Here is a 24311-nt window from a genome sequence, read left to right as displayed (position 1 = left end):
GTGTCCAATTTAGCAAAGAATTTGGGGGAGACTTTTTCGCCATAAGAATTTTGGGGGAAGTCACAGGGGTATCTAATCCAAAAGGCAATACTGCCTCCAAGTGGCACTTGAGATAACGATTTCTGCACCGGAGTACATCACAGCAAAGTGCCCTCACATTGAATGATTCTGGGCTATAAATTGTGCCAGGCACTCTTTACTTTCTCTCATTTAATCCTGTATCACCCCCTCATGAAGCCATAGTCTGTCTCATAAAAGTCATCCTTTCTTGTACTGCCATACACTGACTCTATGACCTTGGACAGTTTCCTTATCAGTAAAATAAATAAATAAATAAATAAAGGAATAACTATCAGTTCCTATGTAGAACTCTTATAATGATACTTGGCAACATAGCAAATGTTATATATTATTATGCCCTTTTTCCTATTGAAAAAACTAATCCGGTACATAGTAGAAACTGTAGAAACTGTATAAACCCTTTGTTTCTTCCCTTTTATATTAGTTCCATAAGATATTGCCCACCTTAGTTATCCTAAAATTTCAATAAGGATCTCAAGAATAATCCAAAGAATTCACTCCTACTTTGGTTTGGGGACAATAACCAATGATGCTCAAGGCTTACTCCTGGGTCTATGCTAAGAGATTATTCCTGGCAGTGCTCAGGTGACCATATATGATGTCCCGATCAAATCCAGGCCCCTACCTGCTGTATTGTCTCTCCAGCCCAGAATTGAGTTCTTAAATAAAGCCATAAGAGAAATCAATTTGAAAGTCTAGTTGTGCAAGGGCAAGAAATAAGGAGCCGAATTACTCGGTGATAATTCTGCTTTACAAGAATGAGGTGAGAAATTAGCTAGAGCAGCGTTTTTCAACTACTGTGCCTCCGTAAGATATTGTCTGATGTGCCGTGGATAAATTCCGATTTCATCTGTAACATGCAGCTTTGGCATGATTGGCCTATTTGTGAGCCGAAGTGCATGTTACAGACTATAAAAACGAGAGAGAGAGAGAGAGAGAGAGAGAGAGAGAGAGAGAGAGAGAGAGAGAGAGAGAGAGCTAGTTGTGTGTCTTTCTTCGATACCTGCCAGAATATCAGCTTTATGTTCAGCCAAACAGTCCCAGGTTTCGCACTGAGTAAACAGAAATATGAACAATTATAAAATGCTTTTTTATTTCATAATAAAGTAATTATAAAATAATTTCTTTGTGTTTATTTGATTCCTATTCAAGAGATTTACTTTATGTATAGTCAATATAGGCACAGAGTTAATTTTTTTAACTTTTTTTTTTAACATTTTCTAATGGTGGTGTGCCTCATGATTTTTTTTTTTTTTCATGAAAAAAGTGTGCTTGGGGCCGGAGAGGTAGCATGGAGGTAAGGCGTTTGCCTTTCATGCAGAAGGTCATAGGTTCGAATCCCGGCGTCCCATATGGTCCCCTGAGCCTGCCAGGAGCAATTTCTGAACATAGAGCCAGGAGTAACCTCTGAGCACTGCTGGGTGTGACAAGAAAGGAAGGAAGGAAGGAAGGAAGGAAGGAAGGAAGGAAGGAAGGAAGGAAGGAAGGAAGGAAGGAAGGAAGGAAGGAAGGAAGGAAGGAAGGAAGGAAGGAAGGAAGGAAGGAAGGAAGGAAGGAAGGAAGGAAGGAAGGAAGAAAGAAAGAAAGAAAGAAAGAAAGAAAGAAAGAAAGAAAGAAAGAAAGAAAGAAAGAAAGAAAGAAAGAAAGAAAGAAAGAAAGAAAGAAAGAAAGAAAGAAAGAAAGAAAGAAAAGTGTGCTTTGGGGCCCGGAGAGATAGCACAGCGGCTTTGCCTTGCAAGCAGCCGATCCAGGACCAAAAGGTGGTTGGTTCGAATCCCGGTGTCCCATATGGTCTCCCGTGCCTGCCAGGAGCTATTTCTGAGCAGACAGCCAGGAGTAACCCCTGAGCACTGCTGGGTATGGCCCAAAAAAAAAAAAAAAAAAAAAAAGTGTGCTTTGAGGGCTGGAGAGATAGCATGGAGGTAAGGCGTTTGCCTTGCATGCAAAAGGACGGTGGTTCGAGTCCCAGCATCCCATATGGTCCCCCAAGCCTGCCAGGAGCGATTTCTGAGCATAGAGCCAGGAGAAACCCCTGAGGGCTGCCCCGTGTGACCCCCTCCCCCAAAATGTGCCTTTGCACAAAAAGGTTGAAAAACACTGAGCTAGAGATCCACAGAGCAACAGCTGTGCAAAGGCCACAACACCGTGAGGTGTGTGACACTTTCCCCACCCAACCATAACAATATTTTCAATACATAATCGGGAAAAAAAATGATGGTTCCAGGGGCCGGAGAGATAGTACAGCGACTAAAGACACTTGCATTGCACGCCGCCAAACCGGGTTCTAACCCTGGTACCCCACGTAGTTCTCCCAGTCTGCAAGGTGAGTGTTGAGCATCATCACCATAGGAGACATCAAAAAAAAAAAAAAAAAAAAAATCTCTTGGGGCCGGGAAGGTGGCGCTAGAGGTAAGGTGTCTGCCTTACAAGCGCTAGCCAAGGAACGGACCGCGGTTCGATCCCCCGGCGTCCCATATGGTCCCCCCAAGCCAGGGGCGATTTCTGAGCACATAGCCAGGAGTAACCCCTGAGCGTCAAACGGGTGTAGCCCAAAAACAAAAAAAAAAAAAAAAAAAAATCTTGGAATTTCACCGCTTGTCCCCGCCCACCTAAGGGCAAACCTAAGATCTCGCGAGCCCTGGTAAATCACACACCCCGGAAAAACTACAATTCCCGGCATTCCTTTGGTCTGCGCGCCACGGTCACGGTGCGCGTGCGTAGGTTTGTGTTGTTCCCGCCAATTCCTGGTGACAATTGCTGAGGTCGCAGTTCACTGTTTCGTGATGGAGACGTTTGATCCCGCCGAGCTGCCCGAGCTGCTGAAACTTTATTACCGCAGGCTCTTTCCATACTCGCAGTACTACCGCTGGCTCAACTATGGTGGAGGTGACGGTGGAAGGGAGCGGGGGGATAGTTAACACAGGCTGGGTCCTCCCTTGGCAGTGGGAAGTGGCTCCTAGACACCAGGTATGGGTTGTATTGGGGGCCATCAAGTTATTAGGGTGTAAGCAAGCCGAGAGGGGATAAAATGACCCACGAGAAGCCTCAGTGAAAGAAGCAGAGTCCAATTCGGTTGTGGATCTCACTTGTCTTCATTCCTAAACCCAAGGGTTACTCGATTGTGGCTTGAAGCTGCAGAGGTTGACATCTGCATCTGGGTCAGATGTCAAGGGCATTTATTAGTGCCCGTGGAGGAGAAAGAGAAGCCATGACATATTTAAGAATAAGACACTTGAGCTTCTTATTCCCCTCCTTTTATTTAATTTCCTATAGAATGCTGGATTACTTAGAGCTTTGAATTGTGTTGTGTAATTATGTCATATACAATTATGCACACTTTGACTATGTGTCCAGATCTTGGAACACACACACACACACACACACACACACACAGCACAGCACAGTTAAGGCACAGAAGGCTGATTAAAATATCTCTTCTCATTGACTAATATCCTGCACTGAATTAAATTTTAAATGTATGTTTCTTTTGCAGTGGTAAAGAATTACTTTCAACACCGTGAATTCTCATTCACCCTGAAAGATGATATTTACATTCGATACCAGTCGTTCAACAACCAGAGTGAGCTGGAAAAGGAGATGCAGAAATTGAATCCATACAAGATTGATATTGGTGCAGTCTATACCCACCGAGTAAGAAGTTGGGTTTTATTTTTTATGTATTTTGTTGTTTTCTTTTTATTTTAGATGACCCTTATGAAATGTGTGTTTTTCCTTCTCACTTTCCTTTCAGTAACCTTAGTCCTATGGTTGATGTCCACTGTTTCTTTTCCCTTTTTTTTTTTTTTTTTTTTGTTTATCGTTTGGGGCCACACCGGTTGGTGCTCCTAGCAATGCTCAAGGGACCACATGTGATGCCTGGAACACATGGGATACCTTGCCTGTGTGCAATACTACCCACTGTTCTAGCTCCATTCTCAGCCACTGTTCCTTTTTTTTCTTTTTGTCTGTTCAACTTTTGGGGGGGGTTGTTTGTTTGTTTTGGGGTCACACCAGGCAGTGCTCAGGGGTTACTATAGACTCTGCATTCAGAGATCGCTCCTGGTAGGTTTGGGGGACCCTACAATATGCCGGAGTAGGTCCAGGGTTGGCCGCATGCAAGGCAAACGCCCTACTGCTGTGCTATCACTCTGGCCCCAATTTTTTGTCTTTTTGTAGTGGTATAGGGGACAAAGTGGTAGTATAGCAGTATATGCTTGCCTTGCATACAGCTAACAGGTTCAATTCTCAATATTCTATATGATCCACCAGGCACACCAGGAATAATTTTTTTTGTAATTTGTAATTTTTTTGTGGGGGGGTCACATCCAGCAGTGCTCAGGGGTTATTCCTGGCTCCACACTCAGAAATCGCTCCTGGCAGGCTCAGGGGATCATATGGGATGCCGGGATTCAAACCAATGACCTTCTGCATGAAAGGCAAATGCCTTATCTCCATGCTATCTCTCCGGCACCGACCCCTGTAATTTTTAACCCCTGACCACCACCGGATGTGACCCAAAAACCAAAAAAAAAAAAAAAATGTAATGGTATAATCCTTCAGTACTCATTTTCCTTCTGACTTACTTCATATTTTGTTTCAAATATTTCCTTTGAGTTATTTTTATTTAAAAGCATTGTGATTTACAAAATTATCCATAGTCAAGTACTATGTATATAAAGTCCATCCCATACCACCACCAGCCCCAACCCAGTCTGCCATTACAAATATCACCCCTCTGAGTCTGGTTGTTATAATTTGGGTCTCACAATTTTATTGCTGTTGACTCCGAAGCTTGGATACTTAGCTCTCTCCTTTCTCACACTACCAATGCACCTTAGCCCTTGGCCCTTCTCCCTCGTTATTTCACATCTTTCTCCACTCAATTTCTTTCCTTCTCTCCACTATACTCTAGTGCCAGAGCCCAAATGCCTGAAGCCAAGCAGGCACAACTCTGACAAGAAAGGGTTTTTGAGGAGACCGAGTTTAATGGAAGAACAAGCAGGGTATGGAAGATAGGACCTTACAGCCATCCCCTGAGCAGAGAGATGGGGAGAGAGAGCTAGGGTTAGGACCAAAGCAAGAGGTTGGTCAGAGAAAGGACCAGAGTAGAGGGAAAAGGCAAGAGGAGCTACAGGGTAGCAAAAACTATATCCAGCCAACCATTGTTGTTGTTTTTTTTAGGCAACCTTTATTTTTAGCAAAGCTTCTGAGAAATGCAGCCTGTGTCTGGGAAAAACCTCCAGGAGAAAAAAAAATACACAAATTGTTCCCTGTATTTTTGTTTTGTTTTGTTTTTTTTGTTTTTGTTTTTGGGCCACACCTGGTAGTGCTCAGGGGTTACTCCTGGCTGTCTGCTCAGAAATAGCTCCTGGCAGGCACGGGGGACCATTCAGAAATTTTTTAGTTTGATGTAGTCCCATTTGTTCAGATTTGATTGGGTGGCCTTTGCCATTAGCATCGTGTCATTAAAGACTTTTGAGGCCTAGGTCTTGGAATGTTCAGAGAAATGGCCACATTTCTGACCTATATTTTCCTCAATGTACTTGATAGATTCAGATCTGAATATATAGTCCCCAAGTACTGCTAAGGATGACCCCTCCACAATGCCAGATGTGTTTGAAAAACAAACGTATTTGACATAATGACAGCTCTTTTTCTTTTAGACTTTTTTTTCTTTTTTTTTTTTTTTGCGGGGTTTGGGGGTGGGACCACACCCGGCAGTGCTCAGGGATTACTCCTGATTCAGCACTCCTGGGTGGTTGGGGGAGGGCAGAGCAGAAACACAGCAGTAGGGCATTTGCCTTGTATGTAGCTGACCTGGACTGATCCTTGACGTCTCATATGGTCCCCCAAGCCATGAGCGATTTCTGAGTGTATAGCCAGGAGTAACTCCTGACCGTCACTGGGTGTGGCCCAAAAAACAAAAAAGAAGAAATCATTCCTGGCAGGCTCAGGAAACCATATGGGATGCTGGAGATGGAACCCCCGTCCATCCTGGATCAGCTGCATGCAAGGCAAACACCCTACCACTGTACTACCAATCTGGCCCGTCGTGACAGCTCTTAAAGACTTGTTATATTGTACTTGTAGCCCAATCAACACAATACAGTAAAGCTGGGAGCTTTCCAGGCACAAGAAAAAGAGCTGGTGTTTGATATTGACATGACAGACTATGACGATGTAAGGAGATGTTGTAGGTGAGTGTCACCTCCCTAGCACGAGCATGGGTGGGCAGGTGATATCATTAATAGTAAGTGATGATGGCTCTGCTCCAGTTCTGCAGATATATGCTCCAAGTGCTGGACTCTCATGACAATGGCTATACGCATTATTGACCGAGCATTGAAAGGCAAGTATCAATAGTGTCTTTTTTTGGGGAGCTAGGAGTAACCCCTGAGCACTGTTGGATATGACTCAAAAAACACCAGAAAAAAAAAAAAAAAAAGAAGAAGAAGAAGAAGAAAAAGTTGGAGCCAGAGTGATAGGACAGTAGGTATGGCATTTGCATTACATGTGGCCAACCCAAATTTAATCCCTGGTATCCCATATGGTACCCTAAAGACAGCCAGAAATAACCCCTGAAAATTGCCAGGTATAGCCCAAAAACAAAATGAAATTGAAGAGATAAGCAGGAGTTTATGGATGTGGACTTGTTCTTGGCTCTATTCTCAGGAAATTTTTATGGTGGTGCTCAGGGACTGATAATGTGGTGCCAGTGATCAAATTTGGTCCTTTCATTTGTAAAGTTAGGCACTTGTATTATATGTGGCCAATCTCAGTTCAGTCCCAACACTGCAAGGCCAGAGCAATATTACAGCCAACAGAGTATTTGCCTTGAATACTGCTGATCTAGGTTTAACCCCCAGTATCCCATTTGATGCCCCAAGTCTGCCAGGAATGATTTCTGAGTGCAGAACCAGGAGTGACCCCTGAGCATCATTAGGTAGAGCCTCGAAACAAACAACAAAAATCCCAACACTGAATAGATTACATTGAGCCTTACCAGAAATAGCCCCTAAACACCCCTGAGTATAGACGCCCCCCCCAAAAAAAATGTTTTTAGTAAAATATTTTTGTCAGGGATATAGCTCAGTGGTAGAGTACATACCTCGCACGTATGACACCCTGGGTTCAATTTCTGACATCACAAAATCTGATGTATAAAACCTATTATTTCTGTCTTCCTCAGAGGATTTTGGATTTAAGCATCGTCTCTGGGTGTACTCTGGAAGGAGAGGTGTTCATTGTTGGGTCTGTGATGAATCAGTTCGAAAATTATCTTCCACTGTGCGTTCTGGGATAGTTGAGTATTTGAGTCTTGTAAAGGTAAGCAAGCTTTTTTTTTTTGGGGGGGGGGGGGGTTGGGTCACACCCGGCAGTGCTCAGGGGTTACTCCTGGCTCTAGGCTCAGAAATCGCTCCTGGCAGGCTTGGGGGACCACATGGGATGCCAGGATTTGAACCAATGACCTTCTGCATGAAAGGCAAATGCCTTGCCTCCATGCTATCTCTCCGGCCCCCCGCTCTTTTTTTTTTTTAGCCTTTGATATTTGGGCCACAGAGGGTGATGTTCAGGTTACTCTTGGCTCCACACTCTGTAATCATTCCTGAGAGTGCTTGGGTTCCATATGGGATGTCAGGAATCAAACCTAGGTTGACCACACACAAAGCAAGCATCCTTCCACTATAGTAATCTCTCCTACTCAGGTAAACTCTTCTTTAATGTCATATAAATGACATTTTCTCTATCTGCTTAGATGTTACCAAGCCTTATATGCTTTGTTGTTATGTTTTTTTAGTGAAGTGAAAGTGTTTTATTTAGAGAAACTTGAGGGGCTAGAGGAAGACTTTTGTTCAAGACAGAACCAGGCTTCTCCAGGGGAAAAAATGCTGAGAGTACACATCTCATCTTGAGATACACTCTAATCTCTAGGATAGATAATGCCTGGTCTGATAGGTTTAGTCACGGAATTAAACTCTCAGAGCTGGGAGATAGCTTAAGTGTAGAGCATATGCCCTGAGTTCAATATCTGGTAATATGTGGCTATCTAGCACCACTAGGTATTGCTCACATAAAAAAAAAATTAATCATCTTGGGTGAGGGAGGGTATGTCTTGGTCACAACCAGTTGCAGTGAAGGCTTACTCCTGGCTCTGCTCAATGTTACTCCTGATAGTTTCGAGGATCAAATCAGGGTCTGCCATGTGCAGAGCAAGTACCTTTATTCTTGTACTATCTTTAACCCCTCAATCATCTTTTATAATGTCCACATTTCAGAATAGATAATTCTGCCAGTAAATCAGGTAAAATTATAATGCCTACATTTTAAGATATTTTATAACTTAGGGTTAATTATTTTATACTTAAGGGCTGAAGTGCAAGCCTGGGATGCTCAAGACCTTGCATTCAATCCCTGGCACACTTGAGCCGCCCAGTCATTGAATATAGCCCTTTAAGCCCCTAGCAGCACTGGCCTGAGAAGTACTGCAGTGTTGACCTGGAAACCAAACTGAATGTCCACATGAGTAGGCCTACTGTCAAAGGATATGGCCCCTCCCACAAACAGATATTTCATATGCTGTTGTAAGTGTTCTCCTTTATGCCAGGAAGACTATTTTACATTTCTAGCTCAGTTATGTCATTAACCTAGAATTTTGTAGGCAATCAAACTACATAAATAACATCCTTGCATCCATAATAATAAAAGCACATGCCTTGCTTGTCTGGACTCTGAGTTTGATCCTTGGCACCCAAAACACAAAGCAAAACTAAAATATTCAGGCTTCTGTGCTTACAGTTTACTTTTGGGGGGAGACCATACCCGGCAGTGCTCAGCAGTACTTTTTTGACTCTGCACTCAGAAATCACTCCTGACAGAGGGGACATATGGAATGCCAGGGATCGAACCTGGTGCAACCTTATGCAAGGCAAACGCCCTACACACTGGGCTATAGTTTCGGCCTCTATACTTACAGTGTAATAAAACTATTTTGAATATGTTGAAGAAATTTTAAGTTGTTTTACTATATATTTTTTGAAGTTCTTTTATATGATGTTTTATTTTTCAGGGAGGTCAAGATGTTAAAAAGAAAGTTCATCTGAGTGAAAAAATTCACCCTTTCATCAGGTTTGTAGAAAAAGTTTAAGTTGTCATTTTTTCTGCTGGGATAGTATTTGATAATAATAGCAGCTAATGTTACATTAAATGAGGGTTATTTTATACTGCTGTATTCATGGAAGGTCTTTTGTTTTCATTGGTCTTCACAATTCAATGAGGTTCAAGAAATTATCTCAGTGTTCTGCTTAGAGATAGAAAAGTGACATAGAGGGGCCGGAGAGATAGCATGGAGGTAAGGTGTTTGCCTTTCATGCAGGAGGTCATCGGTTCGAATCCCGGCGTCCCATATGGTCCCCCGTGCCTGCCAGGAGCAATTTCTGAGCCTGGAGCCAGGAATAACCCCTGAGCATTGCCGGGTATGACCCAAAAACCACAAAAAAAAAAAAGAAAAGAAAAGAAAAGTGACATAGAGTGTGTAATTTGTTTAACATCTCACAAGTAACTGATAAATTTAAGATTCATAACCTGATATGTTGGTTGCATACTGATTATATCACTAGTAATAGTAGTAGTAGAGTATAGTATTGTAAGTAAATATTTCTTTTTTTTCTTTTTTTTTTTTTTTGGGTTTTTGGGCCACACCCGGTAACGCTCAGGGGTTACTCCTGGCTATGTGCTCAGAAGTTGCTCCTGGCTTGGGGGACCATATGGGACACCGGGGGATCGAACCTCGGTCCGTCCAAGGTTAGCGCAGGCAAGGCAGGCACCTTACCTTCAGCGCCACCGCCCGGCCCCCGTAAGTAAATATTTCTATTCTGCCACTTGCTATGACTTTTGTAAAATGTTGGATTCTCTACCTATCCCATAGAGTGGTGGCAAGTAAGCAGTAAATGTAAAGTCTGTTTACAAATTGCTAAGCATGGTTGAAATTTTTTTGTTTGTTTGTTTGTTTGTTTTGGGTCATATCCAGTGGCACTCAGGGTTTACTCCTGGCTCTGCACTCAGAAATCACTCCTGGCAGGCACAGGGGACTATAAGCGATACTGGGATTCGAACCACCATTCATCCTGGATCAGCTGTGTGCAAGGCAAATGCCCTACCACTGTGCTATGTGTATGGCCCTGATTGAAAAAAAAAAATTTTTTTTTTTTTTTTGGTTTTTGGGTCACTCCTGGCTCTGTGCTCAGAAATCACTCCTAGCAGGCCTCGGGGGACAATATTGAATGCCAGGATTCAAACCACCATCCATCCTGGATCGGCTGCATGCAACGCAAACACCTTACCGCTGTGCTATTGCTCCAGCCTCACATGAAATTTTTAAATTGAAATGTTTAAAACATAATTAAGAGACTGGAGAGGTAGTATGGCAATTAGGGTGCATCTGACCCAGGTTCAGTCCCCAGCATCCCAAGCCTACTAGGGACATTGCTATTGTCCTTGAGCATAGTGCCAGGAGTAAGCCCTAATCACAGCCATATATGGCCCAAAAACAAATAAAAAGACAAACAAGAGAAGAAACTATAAACTGTATCCCACATGCTACTACTGTCAGGACATTATGTTGTCCAGACCTGGTTACTTTCTATCTTTTTTGAGGGGAGGGGGATCAAACCCAGCGGTACTTAAGGGTTACTCCTGGCTCTGTGCTCAGAAATTGCTCCTGGAAGGCATGGGGGACCATGTGGGATGCTGAGAATCAAACTACTGTCCATCCTGGATCGGCTGTTTGCAAGGCAAATGCCCTACCGCTGTGCTATCTGTACGGCCCCTGCTTTCTATCCTTACTACATATTAATATTCAAAGTTGTACAATTTGAAAAATAAACAAAATTCCTTGGATTTTCTCTCTCATAGCTCTGACTTCAAAGTAGTATAATTCACACTTTATGCGTAGTTCTAGAAATTCAGTAAAAATAAGCACTAATTTCTCAGACAGAACAAAAGCTATGTGGTATATATGAGTGGTCTGTTTTTGTTTTGCCTACAGAAAATCTATAGATATAATACAAAAATATTTTGAAGAATATGCCCTGGTTGGTCAAGATATTCTTGAAAACAAAGAAAACTGGGATAAGATTTTAGCCCTTGTTCCTGAAAATATCCTTTCCAAGATTATTTCTGTGTGAGCTAATTGTATTCATACTATGATTTTCTTTGTGTGTGTGTGTGTGTGTGTGTCCCTACCATTGCCCCAGTGTACTCCCTTTCACTCCCCAATGTCCCTATAGTGGTATACTTCCCACTAAAGATCAGTTTTGGTTTCCATTACCTTTAAGTAGTCGTTGTTTCGTTATATGCGACGTATAAGAGAGATGATTCTGGGCCGGAGAGATAGCATGGAGGTAAGGCGTTTGCCTTGCATGCAGGACAGTGGTTCAAATCCCAGCATCGAATATGGTCCCCGAGCCTGCCAGGAGAACTTCTGAGCATAGAGCCAGGAATAAACCCTTAGTGCTGCCGGTGTGACCCAAGCACAAAAAAAGAGAGATGATTCTGTATCTGTCCCTCTCCTAATTTCATTCAACTTGATACTCTCCAGATCTATCCATATAGCAGCAAATTACACTATTTCATCTTTTCTGTAGTAGAGTAGTATTCCATTGTTTATATGTGTAATCATTTCTTTTGTTTGTTTGTCTTTGAGCCATACCCAGTAACGCTCAGGGGTTATTCCTGACTCTGCACTCAGAAATCGCTCCTGGCGGGGCTTGGAAGGTGGCGCTAGAGGTAAGGTGTCTGCCTTACAAGCGCTAGCCAAGGAACGGACCACTGTTCGATCCCCCGGCGTCCCATATGGTCCCCCCAAGCCAGGGGCGATTTCTGAGCACATAGCCAGGAGTAACCCCCGAGCGTCAAAGGGGTGTGGCCCAAAAACAAAAAAACAAAACAAAACAAAAAAAAAAGAAATCGCTCCTGGCTTGGGGGACCATGTAGGACCCTGAGGATCGAATCCAGGTCCACCTTGGGTCAGCTGTGTGCAAAGCAAACAGCCTACCGCTGTGCTATTGCCTCGGCCCCATATAATCATTTCTTTATCCAGTCATCTGTTCTTTTTTTTTTTTTTTTTTTTTTTTTTTGGTTTTTGGGCCACACCCTGTGACGCTCAGGGGTTACTCCTGGCTATGCGCTCAGAAGTTGCTCCTGGCTTCTTGGGGGACCATATGGGATGCCGGGGGATCGAACCGCGGTCCGTCCTAGGCTAGCGCAGGCAAGGCAGGCACCTTACCTCCAGCGCCACCGCCCGGCCCCCAGTCATCTGTTCTTGGGCATTTGGGATTGTTTCCAGATTTTCGTTATTGTGAACAGTGCTGCAATGAACATAGAAGTGTAAATTTTTTTTCTGAATAGTTTTTGGGCACTTGGGTTAATTGCCAACAAGTGGAATTGCTGGATCATATCGAAATTTAATCTTTTTTACACAAAACTTACGCACTTTTATGGGCCCGGAGAGATAGCACAGTGGTAGGGCATTTGCCTCGCAAGTGGCCAACCCAGGACGGACCTGGGTTCAATCCCAGGCTTAGGTCCCCTGAGCCTGCCAAGAGTGATTTCAGGTAATTTCTGAGCGTAGAATCAGGAGTAACCCCTGAGCAGGAGTAACCTGGGTGCTGCCAAAAAAACAAACAAAAAAATATCTTTGAAGAATGCTCACTCATTTTGTCGAAATACATACAAAACAACATTTTTTTTTCGGGCCACACCCGTTTGATGCTCAGGAGTTATTCCTGGCTAAGTGCTCAGAAATTGCCCCTAGCTTGGGGGGACCATATGGGATGCTGTGGGATCGAACCGAGGTCCTTCCTTGGCTAGCACTTGCAAGGCAGACACCTTACCTCTAGCGCCACATCGCCAGCCCCACAAAACAACATTTCTAAATTTTATTGTATACTTGAGCATGCCTTTCTCCAGAGTATTTCTTAAGGATATGCGGTTTAATATTTTAAAATTTCCTTTTTTTTTTTTTTTTTTTTGGCTTTTGGGCCACACCCAGTGTTGCTCAGGGGTTACTCCTGGCTGTCTGCTCAGAAATAGCTCCTGGCAGGCACGGGGGACCATATGGGACACCAGGATTCGAACCAACCACCTTAGGTCCTGGATCGGCTGCTTGCAAGGCAAACGCCCTGTGCTATATCTCCGGGCCCAAATTTCCATTTTTAAAGGGACCTCTTGAACTACACCAAGTTGCAATGTTCAGGGCTTACTTCTGGCTCTACTCAGAGAGCACTCATGGTAGGACTCATATGGGATGCCAGTATTCGACTAGTGTTGAAGGCAAGAGCCATTCTCATACTGTATTGTAGCTCCAGCGTCAAATTTTACATTTTTAGAAGATATTATATAAGCTTTACCCATCCCTGTTGTAATAAATTACTGAAAATATATTTTTTCACTGATGTTCGATAAATGAGTGTGCTCCTTAATGACCTCTTACCACTTCATAATGATCTTCAGCGTCATTTCCAAAAGAGTCACAACTCAGTACAGCGTTGGGAACATTTGAAAAATGCAGCCAACAGTTACCAGGTAGATTCCGTTGATACTGATACCTATATTTCAGATACTACAACTCTTACGTTTTGATTGTTTTAAGTTAAAGATAACACGATTTTAATAACCACTTTTAAGGGAATTCTTAAAATTTCCTACTAATGCTCATGTGCTGGATTTGTATCCTCTTTTAGAGTAATAGCAAAAATGACAAGTGTGGACCTTGGTTTGAGTGGGAGATCATGCTCCAGTATTGTTTCCCACGGCTGGATATCAATGTTAGTAAAGGAATCAACCATTTATTGAAGAGCCCTTTTAGTGTTCACCCTAAGACAGGTACTGTATAAAGAAAGTAATCTAAAGGAAAATGAAAGTTACTTTTTGTTTTAACAGGTATATCTCTGGTTAGGAATAAATATGCCTGTGTTATTAAAGCAATGGTCCTCAAACTACGGCCCGCGGGCCACATATTGTATTTATTCCCATTTTGTTTCTTCACTTCTAAATAAGATATATGCAGTGTGCATAGAAATTTGTTCATAATTTTTGTTTTTACTGTAATCTGGCCCTCCAACAGTCTGAAGGATAGTGAACTGGCCCCCTGTTTGTTTTTTTTTTTTTTGGTTTTTGGGCCACACCCGGCAGTGCTCAGGGGTTACTCCTGGCTGTCTGCTCAGAAATAGCTCCTGGCAGGCACGGGGGACCATATGGGACACCGGGATTCGAACCAAACACCTTTGGTCCTGGATTGGCTGCTTGCAAGGCAAACACCTCTGTGCTATCTCTCCGGGCCCCTGGCCCCCTGTTTAAAAAGTTTGAGGACCCCTGTATTAAAGATTAGAGGGGGGCCGTCTCAATATGGTAGCTTTCAAGTCAGGCATTTTACCACCAGAGTGCTTCTTACCGGAGTGCTATCACTCTGGCCCCAGTTGTTGGATTTGGGGTCACTTCATAGTGCTCAGGGTTCTCTCCTGGTAGGTCTTAGGGTTTAATCCCCATATGGTCCTCTGAGCAGAGCCAGGAGTAATTTCTGGGTGTGACCACTACCCAGGTGCCAAAAGAAAAACTAAGTAATAAATAACTCAGTAGCTTTTTACACCTGCTTTATAGTATATGTTTGTTTTTGTTTTGTTTAGAAATAAAGTATTTTTTCTTTTTTTTTTTTTAAGAGATAAAAATATTTTTACTTTTAATTTCTAAATTTGCAGTGAGGGGAGTCGGTTTGTGTCTACTCCTTGGTCATCAGGAGCTGCTCTTTGCAATGGTGGGGGAGCATGTAGTTCTAGGAGTCAAACCCGAGCATCCTGCAGGAAAGCCTTTTTTTTGTTTGTTTTGGTTTTGGTTTTTGGGTCACACCCAGCAGTGCTCAGGGGTCACTCCTGGCTATCTGCTCAGAAATAGCTCCTGGCAGGCACGGGGACGCCGGGATTCGAGCCAACCACCTTACCTTACGTCCTGGGTTGGCTGCTTGCAAGGCAAACACTGCTGTGCTATCTCTCCGGCCCCTAGCTTTTTGAGCTATCTAGTCAGTCCCCTATATATTGTTCTTAACTAATCTATTTTTTTTTAGTTTTTGGTTTTTGGTTTTTGGGTCACACCTGGCAGCAGCACTAGGGGTTACTCCTGGCTCTACGCTCAGAAATCGCTCCTGGCAGGCTCGGGAGACCATATGGAATGCCAGGATTCAAATCACTATCATTCTACATGCAAGGCAAATGCCCTACCTCCATGTTATCTCTCAGGCCCTAATCTAATCATTTTGATAAGCCTTACACACTAAAATTTAGCCAAAAATAGTAAGAGCCTATAGTGATTTCTATCCCATAATCATCAGTTTATAACTTTTCATTCTTACAGGTCGAATTTCTGTGCCTATTGATCTACGAAAAGTAGATCAGTTTAATCCATTTACTGTTCCAACCATAAGGTATGTTTTAAATCCCTCAATATCTGTTTTATAATTGTTCAGAATTTGAAGTGGAGTAGATTTGATCCTTCCCAAAATGCAGTTGCTGGGCCGGCAAGGTGGCGCTAGAGGTAAGGTGTCTGCCTTGCAAGCGCTAGCCAAGGAAAGACCAGGGTTCGATCCCCTGGCGTCCCATATGGTCCCCCCAAGCCAGGGGCAATTTCTGAGCGCTTAGCCAGGAGTAACCCCTGAGCATCAAAAGGGTGTGGTCTGGGAAAAAAAAAAACAGAGTCAACCAAAATGCAATTGCTCTGAAACCATACAATGTTGTCAAGCTGAAAAATGTACTTCCGGGCCGGAGAGATAGCACAGCAGCGTTTGCCTTGCAAGCAGCTGATCCAGGACCAAAGGTGGTTGGTTCGGATCCCGGTGTCCCACATGGTCCCCCGTGCCTGCCAGGAGCTATTTCTGAGCAGACAGCCAGGAGTAAACCCTGAGCACTGCCAGGTGTGGCCCAAAAACCAAAAAAAAAAGAAAAATGTACTTCCTAGACATTCCATATAATTTTTTAACTACTGTTATTTGGGGGGAGAGGAGGCATATCAACCCCTGAGCAGTGCTCAGAGCTTACCTTAGGCTCCGTGCTCAGGGAACCACTTCTGACACTGCTCGAGGACCATATGGTATACTTGGGAATGAACCCAGGTTTAACCGTGTCCCAGGGAAGCACTTTTTTACCCATGGTACTCTCTGACTTCTTCAGCTACAAATATGTAAGTGATTTTTTGGGGGGAGGGTTGGGTCACACCTGACAGGCTTGGTGGACCATATGGAATGCCCAGATTTGAACTGTGGTCTGTCCTGTGTTGGCCACATGCAAGGCAAACGCCCTACCGCTATACTATCACTCTGGTCTCAAGAAAGATTTTTTAACACAAATAAGTTGGAAGCTAACTTGAAAGAAAGTAAAAATTCTTTAACATTTCCCAGTCTTTGGGCCAGACCTATAGCACGAGGAGAGAATGCTTTCATTGTGCACAGCTGGGTTTAATTTCTGGCAGCCCATATGGTCCCCAAATCCATCAGGAGTGATTCCTGAGTGCAGAGCCAAAAGTAATCCCTGAGTCCTGGTGAGTGTGATCCAAAAACCAAAAAACAAATTTTTTTTCTCAAAGAGAGCTTATAGTTCTAGAATATTCCAAATTTAATCTTCCATGTACTTTTTTTCTTTTTTGGCAGGGCCACACCCAGTTGTGCTCAGGGCTTATTTCTAGCTCTGCACTTAGAGATCACTCTTATTTTTGGGGGGGGGGCGTCACACCCAGCAGTGCTCAGGGGTTACTCCTGGCTGTCTGCTCAGAAATAGCTCCTGGCAGGCACGGGGGACCATATGGAACACCAGGATTCAAACCAACCACCTTTGGTCCTGGATCGGCTGCTTGCAAGGCAAACGCTCCTATGCTATCTCTCCGGGCCCGAGATCACTCTTATAAAGGCTTAGGGAATATAGAGGGTGCCAGGGGTTAAATCCATGGTGACTGCATACAAGGCAAGCACCCTGCCCATTGTATTATCTCGCTCTCTTTTGTTTTTTTCTAATCAAGTTGGATCAATTGTTAGCATATACTGGGTATTGCTGACCACAAACCAATTTTAAAATTCTTTTATTTGGGGCCAGGGTGATAGTGCAATGAGTTGGGTACTTGCCTTGCAGCCAATTTGTATTTGGGGGTGGGGGCCCACACCCGGTGGTACATCTGACTCTGTGCTCAGAAATTACTTCTGGCAGGCTCAGGAAACATGGGATACCGGATATCAAACCTGATTCAGTTGCATGCAAGGTAAACGCCTTACCTACTGTGCTATCTATTGCTCCACTCCCCCCCAACTTGGGTTTTTTGTTTTGTTTTCCAACTTGGGTTTGATCCCCGGCACCCCATAAGATCCCTTGAGCTCTGTCAGGAGTGATCCCTACTCACAGAGCCAGGATTCAGCCCTGAGCACTGCCAGGTGTGGCCCATAAACCAAAAAAGAAAAGAATGATTATCTTATTTGGGGGTGGAGAGATAATACAGCCAGTAAGGCACTTGCCTTGCAGGCAGGTGATCCAGAATAAACTCTGAGCATCAATGCTATGAACAAACCAAAATTCTCCTAATTGTAGTTCCATCTGCCATGAATTGGATGCCATTTTTGCTAATGAAGAAGAAAAGGAGAAGAATGAAGATGAATCTGAAACCAAACATAGAACTAGAGGTAAAATAATGCATCAGAATTTGTTTTAACATGAGTTTTTAATATAAATAACCTGTCACTCTTAAGATTTGGGGGTGGGGGTCACACCTAGTGGCACTCAGGGGTTACTCCTGGCTCTTCCCTCAGAAATCACTTCTGGTATGAGATGCCAGGAATCAAACCCATTTCCATCCCGGGTCTGCCAACGCCTTATCACTGTGCTATCTCTCTGGCCCCCAAATTTAACCTAAAATCAGCTCATTGACAAATGTTGATTATCTTCATTTACTGCCAAATTTCTGCTTAATCCATTTGAGTCAGTAATTATCTACTAAGCAGCATTCAAATACTAAAATCTATACTGCTAAACTGTCTAGGTTATTATTTGAATCCAAACACCCAAGAAACACTAGCAAAAGAGTACAGTTTTGGAGCCGGAGTGATAGCACAGCGGCAGTGCATTTGCCTTGCACGCAACCGACCAGGGACAGACCCGGGTTTGATTCCCCTGAGCCTGCCAGGAGATATCTGAGTGCAGTGCCAGAAGTAACCCCTGAGCGACAATGGCTGTGGCTCCCTCTCAAAAAAAAAAAAAAAAAAAGATTCCAGTTTGGGGGTTGAAGCGAAATAGCACAGAAGGAAGGATCTTTGCCTTGAAAATGACCAACTTCAGTTTGATCTTCGTCATCCCATATGGTTCCCGAGCCCACCAGGTGTAACCCCTGTGCAAAACTAAAATAAAATAGATTCCAGTTTGGGGCTAGAAAGATAGTCCAGGACTCTGGTTGCATGCAGCCAACCCAGGTTCAATTCCTGGTACCTTATATGGTCCCCCAATATCCTTCAGGGTTGATTCCTGACCAAGTGTGGCCCAAAAAGCAAATTAGAATTGTGCATTGCCTAAAATGGTCATCATTGTCACTAGGAATATATCTTTTTGACTAGCTGTATGTGACTAAAACAGAAGAAACTAGCCCCACTCCTCTTTTGATTTGGAGGGAGTTGTTTATTTACTTTTGGGGGAGGGTTTTTGTTTTGTTAGTTTGTGGTTTTTTTGTTTTTGTTTTTGTTTTGTTTTGTTTTTTGTGATTTTTGGGTCACACCCGGCAGTGCTCAAGGGTTATTCCTGGCTCTGTGCTCCTGGCAGGCACGGGAGACCATATGGGACACGGGATTCGAACCGATGACCTCCTGCATGAAAGGCAAACGCCTTACCTCCATGCTATCTCTCCAGCCCCTGTTAGTTTGTTTTGTAGTGCCAGGGAGAGAACACACTAAAGCTTTACACTTAAAAGTCTTCCTCTGGAGGCCAGAGAGATAGCATGGAGATAGGACGTTTGCCTTGCATGCAGGAGTAACCCCTGAGTGCTGCCAGGTGTAACCCACAAACCAAAAAAAGCTTCCTCTGGGGGCCAGAGCAATAGTACAGTGGGTAGGGTACTATTTTGGGAGCCACATCCAATGATACTCAGGGGTTACTCATGACTGTGCAATCAGGAATCACTCCTGAAGGGCACAAGGGATCATATGGGATGCTGTGGATCAAACCCTGGTTGACCACTTTCAAGGCAAACACCCTACCCAATATATTGCTCCAGCCCCCTCCAAAGAATTCTTACAAGAAACTTAAAGTTCATGCTTTCAGATTAATATTATTGCCACAAAAGTACTAATTAAAGCTCATGTTCTTCATAATTTAGATTATAAGAAGACGAGTCTAGCTCCTTATGTAAAAATTTTTGAACAATTTCTTGAAAACCTGGATAAATCCCGAAAAGGAGAACTTCTCAGGAAAAGTGGTAAGACCATTTTGCCGATAGTATGAGTAGTTTAACTAGAGATTCTCGGCCTTTTCCAACCATGGCCCCAGTCTATTTTTTGGGGGGGAGTTTGGTTTGGAGTCACACCCAGCGGCACTCAGGGGTTACTCCTAGCTCTATGCTCAGCATTCACTCCTGGCAGGCTCAGGGGACCATATGGGATGCCGGGATTTGAACTACCGACCTTCTGCATGAGAGGTAAAAGCCTTACCTCCATGCTATCTCTCCGGCCCCCAGTCTTTATTTTAATGTAGTGACTGTTAAATTACAGTTTTTCATGATTGGGTTTCAGGCATACAATATTTCAACACCAAATCTTTTACCATTGTAAGTTTTTGCACTGTCTTTTCTGACATTGTTTTCGTCTTGTGTCCCCCATCCTGCTGAATGGCCCCAGATTTTTGTGCCATAGCCATACAGTTTTCATCTGTAGCCTTTTGGAATATCCTGGAAGTACCAGGATAACATATGGCCCCTGGTTGAGAAAGATGTGCTTCAACCACCCAGCATGTAAGCATTATTGGCCATTCCCCAAAATGTTACTATACTAATTTTTTTTTTTTTTTTTTTGGTTTTTGGGCCACACCCGGTAACGCTCAGGGGTTACTCCTGGCTATGTGCTCAGAAGTTGCTCCTGGCTTGGGGGACCATATGGGACACCGGGGGATTGAACCACGGTCCATCCAAGGCTAGTACAGGCAAGGCAGGCACCTTACCTTTAGCGCCACCGCCCGGCCCCTACTATACTAATTATTTCCCCCTTTGGTTTTAGAGCCATATCTGGCCATACTCAGGTATTACTTCTGGCTATGCATTCAAAAATCACTCCTGGCAGTGCTCATAAGACCATATGTGATGCCCCACATAATAATACCTTTTTAAAATATAGCTAAGGGCTGAAAAGCTAGTACAGTAGATAGGGTGAATGCCCTGCATACAGTTAATCCAGGTTCCATCTCTGGTACCCCATATGGTTTACTAAACACTGCCAGGAGTAATTCCTTATTGCAGAACCAGTATAACCCCTGAGTACAACCAGGTGAGGCCCAAAAATACAAAAGCCTCAGGACCAGAGAGAGAGCATGGAGGTAAGGCCATGCATGCAGAAGGACTCGTTCAAATCCCAGCACCATATATGGTCTCCCAAGCCTGCCAGGAGTGATTTCTGAGCGTAAAGCCAGGAGTAATCCCTGAGCGCTGCCAGGTGTGGACCCCCCCCAAAAAAAATAAATAAAATAAACAAAAAGCCTCTTTCTTCAGATCAGTGGTTAGTCATTAAACATATATGCTTCAGATACTGTGAGGGAAACAAAGATAAATTATATAAAGATAAATTAATCCTACTCCATGCCTACTTGCCCTAACTGGTACTAAAGAAAGAAGTACAAAATGTTAAAAGCTGTCTTCTGATTCAGAGAATTTAATGTTCCATATGAAAAAGTTATTTCTTCAGTGACCTATTATACTAATTTGATCCCTGTGCCAAAATATTAAACCTTGAAATATGTGCAGTATTTCCACAAGCAGCAGCCTGATGATATAACAGTACAGGAATAGAAAAGGATATGGGTTATTTATTCTTGAAGGAGCAGCTGGAGCAAAAGCTTGAGCATCAGATGACTTTGGAGGCACAAAGTAGTACAGCTAAACTGATCAGGAGATGGAATATAAGTCTAAGTATAGACCTGGAGTTCCATTCTTATTGAGTTTGGGCTTCATTCAACAGAGACAGGACAACTATCAAAGACTGAGAAAAAGTACTGTGATCTGTAGTTTTCTTCTAGAAATCTAGTTGATAAAAGTATGGATTTTGGAGGCTGGAGAGATAGTACACCAGATAATGTGTATTCTTGCCTTATACACAGCTGACCTAGGTTTGATCCCTGGCACCATATTTTGTCCTGTAAGCTCTAACAGGAGTGATCTCTGAGCACAGATCCAGGAGTAATAGCCACGTGTGGCCCAAAAACAAAGCAGAGGACAAAGCTACTAGGAGGAAGTTTTGAGATTTGGTAGTGATAAGGAAGTAATGATGAAAGATGGACAAAAAGGTGTCATAGAAATCAGGGGAAAGTAAATTTTTTTTTTTTTTTTTTTTTTTTTTGGTTTTTGGTTTTTGGGCTACACCCGGCAGTGCTCAGGGGTCACTCCTGGCTGTCTGCTCAGAAATAGCTCCTGGCAGGCCCAGGGGACCATATGGGACACCAGGATTCGAACCAACCACCTTTGGTCCTGGATCGGCTGCTTGCAAGGCAAACGCCACTGTGCTATCTCTCCGGGCCCAAAAGTAAATTTCTAAGGGAGTATGCAGTGTCAAATACTTTGGTAGACCAATAAAATTTTATTGTATATAGAAACAATAAGGATGGGGCCGGAGCGATAGCACAGCGGTAAGGCATTTGCCTTGCACATGGCCAACATAGGATGGACCCTGGTTCGAATCCTGGCATCCCATATGGTCCCCCCCAAAGCCTGCCAGGAGCAACTTCTGAGCGCAGAGCCAGGAGTAACCAGTAGTGCTGCTGGGTGTGACCCAAAAAAAAAAGGAAGAAACTATAAGGAGGACCTAAGGATAGCAATGCCAAAAGTAGAACTCTTGGAATAGGAACAATTTGAATAATATAAGCCAAAAGGAATCAAGAAATTTATGAGATGCCAGAGAAATAGCACGACCGACCGTAGGGTGTTTGCCTTGTACACAGCTGACTCGAAAGTATAGTGTTTAGGGCCTTGCAAGCAGCTGATCCAGGAGCAGACAGCCAGGAGTAACCCCTGAGCATCGCTGGGTGTGGCCCAAAAACAAAAACAAAAACAAAAAAAAGAAAGTATAGTGTTTTCTGCTTGAGAGAGAGACAGAGACAGAGAGAGAGAGAGAGGGGGGGGGGGGAGAGGGAGAGAGAGAGGGAGAAGGAGAGGTGGGAGGGAGAGAGAGAGAGGAGGGAGAGAGAGGGAGAAGGAGAGGTGGGAGGGAGAGAGAGAGGGAGAGGGAGGGAGAGAGAGAGGGAGAGGGAGGGGAGAGATAGAGATGAAACCCTTTAAAGAAAACATTGTTTTTTTATCTTTTGGCCACCACACCTGGTAGTGCTTGGGGCTTATTCCTGTCTCTACACTCAGATCACTCCTGTGGATGCTCCAGGGAACCATCTGAGTTTTCAGAGATCAAGCCCAGGTCAACAACGTTCAAGGCAAATGCCCTACTCACTGTACTATTGCTCTGGATCCTAAAAATTTTGTTTTGGTGTGGTCTTTATGGGGGGGAGGGGCGGCACACCTAGCAGTGCTCAGGGGTTATTTTCAGCTCTGTGCTCAGGATCACTCCTGGTGGGCTCTGAAGACTATATGGGATGCCAGGGACCAGGGCCCCCACCCCCCACCCCCTTAAGGCAAGCGCCTTCCCCATTGTACTTTCAATTCGGCCTTTGTTGCTTTTGTTTCTTTTGAGGCCACACCTGACTGTGTTCTGGGATTACTCCTGGCTTTTTATTCTGGGACTGAACCTGAGTCAGTCACTTGCAAAGCAAGCACCCTCCCCACTGTACTCTTATCTCCAGCCCCTAAATGAACATCTCTGAAGTTGAAAACTTCATTGAAGTTACCATTCCATCTGGTCTTATTGCATTCTTAGGTTTATTTATTGCTGTGTACTAATTTAGAGGGCTTCAACAAAAGTGAAAGCAAACCTTGATGCATGATGTGAATTCAGTGCCAAGCAAGTCACAAAGTGAAAGTAAATAGTCTTTGTTTACTATGTTTTTTCTTCATTATCCTTTGAGATAAATCTATTCTCTTTTTTTTTTTTTTTCAGATTTACAAAAAGACTTCTAAGGATTAAAAACTCACCTCAGACCATTGTGAATATCTTCTGCCTCCACATAAGAAGTACATACGTCATACTTCCATTTAACATGTGACAGCCATGGAGGTCTTAATGCTCAAATAAAAATCTTGTGGGGGCCCGGAGAAATAGCACAGCGGCGTTTGCCTTGCAAGCAGCTGATCCAGGACCAAAGGTGGTTGGTTCGAATCCCGGTGTCCCATATGGTCCCCTGTGCCTGCCAGGAGCTATTTCTGAGCAGACAGCCAGGAGTAACCCCTGAGCAACGCCAGGTGTGGCCCAAAAAACAAAAAAAAAAAAAAAAAAAAAAAAAAATCTTGTGGAACGGGCCGGGCGGTGGCGCTAAAGGTAAGGTGCCTGCCTTGCCTGCGCTAGCCTTGGACGGACCGAGGTTCGATCCCCCGGTGTCCCATATGGTCCCCCAAGCCAGGAGCAACTTCTGAGCACATAGCCAGGAGTAACCCCTGAGCGTTACCGGGTGTGGCCCAAAAACAAAAACAAACAAACAAAAAAATCTTGTGGAACAATAATGTTGAAATTGTTCCCAAGGGGGCTGGAGTGATAGTATTGCAGGTAAGGCACTCTCGCCTTGCATATACCTAGTTAGATACCTAGCATTCCATAAAGTGTTCTTGAAATCACCAAAAATGTCAAGGTTACTGGAAAGAGCACTAAAGGGAGGAATAAATGGCTTGTGGGTACATTTATAAATATTTTATTATGCAAATGTAATTACAATTATAATGTTTTGTTTTTGGACCATACCTAGCGTTTCTCATGGGTTACTCCTGGCTCTGTGCTCAGAAATTACTTTTGGTAGGCTTGGGGACCATATGAGATGCTCAGGTAATTTAACCTGAGCCAGTCACATGAGGCAAACACCCCACCC

General features: G+C 43.6%; 1 protein-coding gene across 1 annotated transcript; it reads left to right on the top strand.

Annotated features, from left to right (window-relative positions):
• The first annotated feature begins 2864 nt into the window (after positions 1–2864).
• PRIM1 (DNA primase subunit 1) lies at positions 2865–23470 on the top strand. Its single transcript, XM_049784011.1, has 13 exons — positions 2865–2967; positions 3575–3732; positions 6172–6278; positions 6357–6430; positions 7271–7407; positions 9149–9207; positions 11126–11235; positions 13571–13662; positions 13821–13962; positions 15484–15553; positions 17697–17788; positions 19468–19566; positions 23393–23470. Exons 1-13 carry the CDS (start codon positions 2865–2867, stop codon positions 23410–23412), a joined length of 1263 nt encoding a protein of 420 aa, XP_049639968.1. The 3' UTR covers positions 23413–23470.
• Positions 23471–24311: the final 841 nt, after the last annotated feature.

Source organism: Suncus etruscus, chromosome 11, assembly GCF_024139225.1.
Source record: "Suncus etruscus isolate mSunEtr1 chromosome 11, mSunEtr1.pri.cur, whole genome shotgun sequence".
Classification (NCBI taxonomy): domain Eukaryota; kingdom Metazoa; phylum Chordata; class Mammalia; order Eulipotyphla; family Soricidae; genus Suncus; species Suncus etruscus.
Note: the sequence above shows the minus strand (reverse complement) of the source record. Positions and strands in the feature narration are given on the sequence as shown.

What these genes read in the sequence shown, in the direction of transcription:
- PRIM1 (XM_049784011.1), top strand. Translation starts at nt 2,865, where the DNA reads ATGGAGACGTTTGATCCCGCCGAGCTGCCCGAGCTGCTGAAACTTTAT. An exon ending in CTGGCTCAACTATGGTGGAG is followed by an intron (nt 2,968 to 3,574) that starts GTGACGGTGGAA and finishes TTTCTTTTGCAG; the next exon opens with TGGTAAAGAATTACTTTCAA. An exon ending in GTGCAGTCTATACCCACCGA is followed by an intron (nt 3,733 to 6,171) that starts GTAAGAAGTTGG and finishes TTGTACTTGTAG; the next exon opens with CCCAATCAACACAATACAGT.